General features: G+C 40.5%; 1 protein-coding gene across 1 annotated transcript in view; it reads left to right on the top strand.

The window, feature by feature from the left end:
• Window positions 1-8,200, top strand: part of ZNF875 (zinc finger protein 875) — a 69,985-nt gene extending 61,785 nt beyond the window's left edge. The window contains 3 exon segments of the mRNA XM_073226196.1: window positions 2,744-4,412; window positions 4,414-4,507; window positions 4,510-8,200. Of these exon segments, the coding sequence (XP_073082297.1) occupies window positions 2,744-4,412; window positions 4,414-4,507; window positions 4,510-4,587 (1,841 nt within the window). The 3' untranslated portion in view covers window positions 4,588-8,200.
• The last annotated feature ends 408 nt before the right edge of the window (window positions 8,201-8,608 follow it).

An 8,608-nucleotide genomic window follows, 5' to 3' on the forward strand; every position in this document is an offset into this window, starting at 1 on the left:
CATGATGTATCTTTTTCATCCTTTTACTTTCGACCTACTTGTGTTTTGAGATCCAAAATGTGTCTCTTGTACATAGCACATTGTTGGATATTACATTCTAATTTAGGGGTACAAAATCTCTCTTTTTTTTTAAATGTTCAGTTCATATTTAATGTCTTTATTTGTAGGGTTTAAGTCTGCCACTTTGTTGATTTTTGTCTCATATCTTTTTATTCCTCTATTTCCTTTACCGATTTTTTGCTATAATTATTGCCTTTTATAATAATCTCATGTATTTTAGAGGAATTAAGGGAAGAAAGGAGAAAAATAAATGTATGTAGATCTTTTATATTTATCCACATATTTAGCACTTTTAGTGGTCCCCATTTCTTCCTGTGTATTTGATTTAGTGTCTGGATATTTCAGCCTGAAGTGTCATTTCTTTTCAGCCTGAAGGTCTTATTTAGTATTTCCCATAAATCATGTTTGCTAACAACAGATATTCTGAGTACTTGTTCATCTGTGACTATCTTTACATCAGTTTCATTTTTGAAGGATACTTTTTTTAGAGAACAGAATTTATCATTGGTAGTTTTCCCCCCTTTATTTTAGCTCTTTGAATAATAGTTCCAGTGCCTTCTTGTCTCCATTGTCTCTGACAAGAAGTTAGCCCCAGTGATATTGTGTGTTGGCCCCACCTCCACCCCCTCCCCCATACATGTTGAGTCATTTTTCTTTTGTGGGTTTCAAGATAGTCTCTTTGTCTTTTTTTCTGATAGTCAGCTGGCTGTGATGTGTCTAGCTGCCACTCTCTTTATGTTTATCTTGGGGTTTGTCAAGCTTCTTGGATGTGTAGATTAATGTTTCTCATCAAATGTTTTTTATTCAAAATATGACTTTTTATCCATTATTTCTTCAGACCTTTATTCTGCTCTTTTCTCTTGGTCTTTGCCTTCCCGAGCACCCATTACACATAGGTTGGTTTGCCTGATGGTATCCCACAAGTTTCTGTTTTTGTTTTTCCCCAGTCTTGCTTTTACTCTGTTCTCTAGTTTGGGTCATTCTTAGTAATTTCTTTTCAACTTCACAGTTATGTTGCAAACTCAAATATGCTGTTGTATCTCTCTAGTAACTTTGTAATTTCTGTTATTTTACTTTCTAATTCCAGAATTTCCTCTTGTTTCTTTTCAATAGGTTCTATTCTTTAGTGAGATTCTCCATTTTTTAAATTTATCATAGTTTTCTTTAAGTTTTTACACATTGTTTCCTTTAACTCTTTGAAGAAGTTCATGGTGTAAGCCTTGAAGTCTTTTTTCCCCCCTCAATCAACATCATGGCCAACTCAGCAAGTGTCTATTGGGTGCATTTTTTTCTTGAGTATGAGTCATTCTTTCCTGTTTCTTCAAAAATTGGATATTTTGCATATTGTACTGTAACCCTAATGTCGGTTTATATTTTGTGCCTGAATATTATTATTGTTGTTTTTCATTAAGTCACTTTTCTAGATTAAATATGTGGAGTATGTTTCCTCTGTGAAGGAATGTTTTTTCTTGATTTTTATTTTATTCTTGTGTTTTTTTCTTTTTTAATCCTGGTTTCCTAATTTCAACCTTGTGTCTACAGAGCTTAGTGGTCTTCAGCGATGGGCTGTGGGTTGTGTTCAAAGACTTCAAGCCAATGAGGCTTCCTGCCTCTGCCAATGGATAAGTGTGTGGTTTGGGGAGCCCATTCAACGGTCACATTTTCAAGTCTTTTCTAGCTTTTTGCTTTCTCCTGATCACTTTCATTTTTCCTCTGCATGTAATTGTAGCCTCCATATCAGACAGGGATATGTGCATAGCTTGGGCTCCCATTAATCTTGCCTGCTTTTGCCAAGAGCCTTCCAGTCAGCCAGGAATGTGTAGACTTTATCAAGTCTCTCTCTGGTTCTCTCATTTTTAGGGTCTCCCTGCTGCATATCTGGATAGTCTACCAGTTTTTGTTCTGTTTTGTTTTTGTCCCAGCCAAGACTGCAACCCAGCCTCAGTCACTGGCCTTCCCTGTTCATTTACTGCTTAGATGACTACTTTTATTGACAGTTACACTAGGTGTTGGTGTCTCGTCTTCCATTCAAATTAAGTTAGCCCCCTACAGCAGCAGCAGAACTGATTATTTTGTGGTCTGCCCTGAAATAACTGCTGTACCAAGCAAGTTGGGGGATTGGAAGGGTGAGAGCAGCTCTAGGCAATCGTGCCACAGTCTCCCAATGGTCTTACCTAAAGTTCAGAATTTTTCATAACTGAACACTTCTCAATTTATTGTATGTTTTTGGTTGATTTCTGAAACTTAACTTTTTTGGGGGAGAATATGAAAATAAGTCCTTGGTATAGGTTTCCTACATTGCAGTAGGACAGGGGTCAACAAACTTTTTCTATGAAGAGCCACACAGTAAATACTTTAATAAGCTTTTCCAGGCCACATGTAATCTGTCATATTGTTTTTTTAATTATTTATTTGTATTTCAACTCTTATCATTTTTAACTAGTGGACCATTTGAAAACAGGTTGTAGCCTTTATTTGACCCACTGGGCAAGTTTGCTAACCCCTATAATTAAAAACATAATGTATAAAGTAAAATGAAAAATAGATCTTTTGATAAACACAAGGATATGTGGGTGGGAGACAGCTTTTGGTATAAATATGTAATGAATGACCAATGGGCAAAGCAAAATGGCCTAGGCGGCCCTAAATATGACTATTCTGACCAACATTCTTTCTTTGGCAGGACCAAAGCTGGAAATTCAACCTTGTCCCTCCTGCCCTCTGGTTTTCTCTAGTCAACAAGCCTTTAGCCAATATGTGTGGTTCAGTCATCTCCCTCAGCTATTCTCAAGTTTCTGTGCAGGAAATCATCTCCATCCAGAGAAACATTATCCAGAAGATCTAAAACAGCAGCAGGAGCAAGTCTTTGAGCAAGTCTGCTTGAGCAACAGAATAGAAATTCAAGAAAGAGAAGGCTCCAGACCCCTTTCTGGGAGCAGAAGCAGAAGCATTTCCAAGGCACTCCCCTGCCCACCACGAGGACAGCCAGCAAGGCCCCAGGAAGATAGCACCATGGTGGGTGTCAGACCCAGCCGAGACCAAAAGGCAGAACTTGAGGAAGCAGATAATATATTGCATGACTTAGAGGCTTCAGGATTTGGAGCAGTCAAATATGGGGAGTTTGGGCTGTACTTTATCAAGGAGTCACACCTGTTCAGCCTCCAGAGCACACATACAGGGGAGACACCTTATGTGTGCACTGAGGGGGGACAAAGCTTTAGCAGTACATCAACCCTCATAAACAGCCAGAGGACGCACTCTGGAGAGAAGCATTATGTTTGTAGGGAGTGTGGGCGAGGCTTTATCTGGAAGTCAAAACTTATCATGCACCAGAGGACACACTCAGGAGAGAAGCCATATGTGTGCAAGGAGTGTGGACGAGGCTTTACTTGGAAATCAAACCTCTTCAACCATCAGAGGACACACTCTGGGGAGAAGCCTTATGTTTGCAGTGAGTGTGGGCGATGCTTTCGCCAGCATTCACACCTCACCCGACATAAGAGGGCACATTCAGGAGAGAAGCTTTATGTGTGCGGGGAGTGTGGGCGAGGCTTTACATGGAAGTCAAAACTCATCATGCACCAGAGGACACACTCAGGAGAGAAGCCATATGTGTGCAAGGAGTGTGGACGAGGCTTTACGTGGAAATCAAACCTCTTCAACCATCAGAGGACACACTCTGGGGAGAAGCCTTATGTTTGCAGTGAATGTGGGCGAGGCTTTCGCCAGCATTCACACCTCACCCAACACAAAAGGACACATTCAGGAGAGAAGCCTTATGTGTGCAGGGAGTGTAAGCAAGGCTTTAGCCAGAAATCGCACCTCATTAGGCACTTAAGAACACACACAGGAGAGAAGCCTTATATATGCACAGAATGTGGGCGTCACTTTAGCTGGAAATCAAGCCTCATGGCACACCAGAAGACACACTCAGGGGTTAAACCTTATGTGTGCCTGCAGTGCGGGCAGTGCTTTAGCCTAAAGTCAAACCTGAACAAACACCAGAGGTCACACACAGGGGAAAAGCTGTTTGTATGCAAGGAATGTGGGCGAGGCTTTACTCGGAAATCAACCCTCATCACACACCAGAGAACACACACAGGGGAGAAGCCATTTGTGTGCAGGGAGTGTGGACAAGGCTTTAATGGTAAGTCAACTCTCATATCACACCAGAGGATGCATTCTGGGGAAAAGCCTTTTATATGCAGGGAATGTGGAAGAAGGTTTAGCCAGAAGCCAAACCTGTTTAGGCACAAGAGGGCACATACAGTTGATTTGCCCTTTGTGTGTAGGGAGTGTGGGCAAGGTTTTTGTGATAAGTTAACTCTCATTGTACACCAGAGGGCACACTCGGGGGCAGCCTCATGAGGGCAGGGAGTGTGAGCAAGTCTTTAGCTGGCAGTCACACCTTAGTAGATACCAGAAGATACATTCAGGAGAGAAACCTTAAATATTTGTAGGAAGTGTGGGCGAGGATTTAGTCGGAGATCAAACCTCATCAGACATCAGAGGACACCCTCAGGATAGGAACCTTATGTGTACAGGGAATTAGTAAAATCTTTAATCAAGAGTTAGGACTTCATGAGACACCAGAAGTCACACTCAGGCCTCTGGCTTTAGTAATAAGTCAGCCATCGCCAGATACCAAAGTGGAGAGACATCTTACATGTGTTTAGGAGGCTAATGGTAAGAGTCAGAATTTCTAGTCCGCCTAAAGAACTGCTACCTGTTTTCAGGACCTCTGGCTTTCCACAGAGGGGATGGTGGGTTGTGGAAGATCTCTCAGGTAGCTTGATGGACTACTTCGAAATCGTTTGAAATTAGGGATGGAGACTATTTTGTCATTTCCTAAGTATACTTGAATACTCCTTCCAAGGTAACCTGGATGTTACTGAAACAATACGAGAGCTTGTCTCTTAATGTCTGTCTGTCTAACCTTCAGAGAATAAGAGACTTGACAAAAACCATGTCTGATGTAATCTTGGTTCCTGCAGTGTGTTTTTTCTCATAGATACACAAAAATAATTGTATTATACACAGCAGTAATCGTAATATAACTCTGTTTGGGTTCCAGGATCCAATTTCAATGTGTAAGTGTGTGGGAGGGGGTTGTGGGGAAAATGGAAGTTCCTCGGTCCAGGATCCTCACCTGACCCTAAACAACTTGATGATGTCATTGGCCTACTGCTGGGCTAATGTTTCCACACCCACTGGCAATGAGCTGTTACTGACTGAGTCACTATATAAAGCACTCCACTCAGCAGAGGCAGAGATGGAGGTGGATTATGGACCTATGAACTTCTGTATGCAGACATGACTCTAGTGCTCAACCTAGCCATGAGAATAAAGCTGGGTATAAATCCTTGTACCCCAACAACGTTCTGTTGTCATTTCTCAGTCTCACTGAATCCATAATGAACTTGCCGGGGCCAAAACCCTCAGGCAAGACAATTGACGTAGTTGGCAGGATTCACAAGATTGAAGAAGAGAACAGGCTGCCCTCATGGGAGGGGTGTTTCAGCATGCTGCCCCTGTGGATGGGGAGACATTCAAGTATCCCCCCAGTGAGCATGTGATCTGAGGTGGCTTGCCTTGTAGAGCTCTGACTGGACCCAAGAGCTATGGAGTGGCATGGCACAGAAGTCTACACTGGCCAAATGGAGTGCATACTTACAGCAGTGTAGTGCCCTCTCTACTAGCCCCTTGAGTGAAGAACAATGCTTCTTGGGTCCAGTGACATATACCAGTGAAAGGCCGGAAGAATTTATTTTAGAGGCATTAGTAACAGCCTTTACTGAGAGGGAAAAGCCTCTGTACCCAAAGATGCATGGTATACAGATGGCTCCAGCCCTGGGCCATCCCCAGAATGGAGGGCTGTAGCTTTCTATCCTAAAAATATGGATTGAAGCTGGTGAGGGGAAGAGTAGTCAATGGGCAGAATTGCAGAAAGTGTGGCTTGTGATCACCCAGGAGCCCTCCCCAGTAGCTGTCTGCACTGACTGCTGGGCTGTCTAGTGAGGCTTGACTCTGGCTACTCACCTGGTGCCATGACAACTGGATGGTTGTTCACCAAGGCTTGTGGCAACACTTCTGGGTCTGTGGTTAGACTAAAACAGTTACAGTATATTATGTGACAGGCCATTTGCCACTAGCATCCCCAGGAAATGATGAAGCAGATGAATTGGTCCAGGTATATTAGCTAGAAGGAAAGCCTGCCTCTGATGTGGCCCAGTGGTTACATCAACATTTGTGGCATGTGGAGCAGAAGACAATGTGGGCTATAGCCCATTGGTGGGGCCTGCCTTTGACCTTTGAAGAAGTCAGCAGAGCCTCACAGGAATGCATTGTGTGCTGTAAAAGGCACACGAAGTCCCACAGCAACCTGGGATGATAGTTGTGGGTCTGATAATCTCGTCAGGTGGCAGACTATATTGGGCCTCTGCCCATGTCAGAAGGGTATCAATATGTCATGATGTGTGGACACTGCTGCTGGGCTTCTGGTTTTTCCTTCACGTCGTGCAGACCACTGAACAACCAAAAGAGGTCTACAATGTTTCTTTGCAGCCTATGGCCAACCACAAGTAATTGAGAGTGATCAAAGCACCCACTTTACTGGGCACACACCCTAGCAAAAATTTCTGCTTGCTAGGTGTGCATGGAGCTCCCTATCAGTTCTGCTATTTGTCTCCCATGAATAGTGTGAATTGTGAACTCGTGAGTAGAACTGGTTTGAGTACAGCTGGAATGACCACTTGGCAGCAGTTGGTCTCAAGCTTAAGGACAACTATTTTCATTATTTTTCATGTTATCTGTATGTTATTATAGTCTCTATTGCTGTTATAGAATTTGGTTACATTGTTCCAGTTTTCTCACTCAGGGACTATCATGGAAGATTGAGGGCACATAGATTGTGAGGTGATAATCCTAGAGGGGTGTAGGAAAAATGGAAGTTACCATGGCCAGGATCCTCCCCTGGCCCTCATCTACTTCCTGTTCACTCAGCAAATGCACACTCATTCAGTCAAGGGTGAGCAGAGAAACTGGCTTTGCCAGGTAACCTGTTTTTTCAGTTTCTTGGGAAGGAGCAGCTGGAAATTGCATTTGTAAATCTAGCACTGAGATTTTTGGATTTTGTTCAACTGATTCTTCTATAAAAGTACTCCCTAGATGTCCTTGAGATGCCTTGCATTTTGCCCAAGAGGCAAAGGTTCATTAAGCAAAATAAAATGGTGAAGATAAAAAGATACTGGGTAGTGTAATATTACCCTGACACACAGGGATGTGACCCATAGAGTAGATACAGTGCCTGGGGTTACAAAAGAAAAATGGTGAAGATGATATGACTGTCTCAGATGGAGCAAGAAAATAGGAGAAGAGAATGATATTTAGGGTCATGAAATCAAATTTCTGCTCTCTGGAATAAGGGAGTGATCAGCAATGTGACAGGTTGCTGACATAGGGAATGAGATGAAAACAGTTTTATATGACTGTGATGGAAACTTGTAGAGCTGTTGATGAGTTTAAAATTTCCATTGTTTTTGGGACAGTGCATATATATGTGATTTTTATACACACATACACACTAATTTTAATAGGCATTCCCTTTCAACTGGCAATCTGATTTCTATACATTCTCTTAGGCAAATCATCATTATGCATAAATGTATGAGAAAGATAAATGTCCAGTGCATTTGTCCAAAGTATTTTTATAAAATTAGTTAACTTAGGTATATTCCTATAGTGCAATCTGTATCCATTAAATATGATGATGCTGGTCTATAATTGATTTTCATTGGAATGTGTCCATAATATATTATTAAGTGCAAAGCCACTTATGTCCATTTAAATATATATCTGCCTGTGCATACATACATACCTATATTGCTTAAATTCATTTCACCTTTGGTCAACATCATTTATTGCTTTGTTGGGATTTATGTGGTTTCTAAATTAAAATCACCATATAGTTCATGTTTAAATTCAAGCAAATTTATATTTTATAATCAAGTCACCATACATATCATATATATTAGATTATTATTTTGTATATGTAATCTATAGCATTTTAAATTGCTCCTTTACCCAATTTCTTAAATATACATGTGCCCATTTGTTCAAATTTATAGAAATATTACTATTTCTGGAGTCATTTTTTTAAATAAACAAAATAAGGATCTAAATTTAATTTTACCTTATATTTTTTAACTTTCCTCATGACATAACAGATTTCTGTCATGTTTTATATTATGTTTATGTTTATAATAATAAGTATGTATTTCTTGAATATAAATGTAACTGCTTAGACAATTTTTTAAAGTCCCTATACTTTCTTGTCTTTTATTGTACAGTGAAGATAATTTAATTTTTATTTTTGCTAATGTTTTAGTATATATTTGAGTTAAACTTTTTTTTTGTTTTCTAAATATTTCATACATTTGTCTTTTAACATTTTATTTGGAAATAATGTCAAAATTTCAAAAACCTGCCAGAATAAGGATAGCACAAATAACACCTATATATCCTTTACCTCAGATATACCTGTTAGGAT

The sequence above is a fragment of the Manis javanica genome, chromosome 17 (genome assembly GCF_040802235.1).
Source record: "Manis javanica isolate MJ-LG chromosome 17, MJ_LKY, whole genome shotgun sequence".
Taxonomy (NCBI): Eukaryota; Metazoa; Chordata; class Mammalia; order Pholidota; family Manidae; genus Manis; species Manis javanica.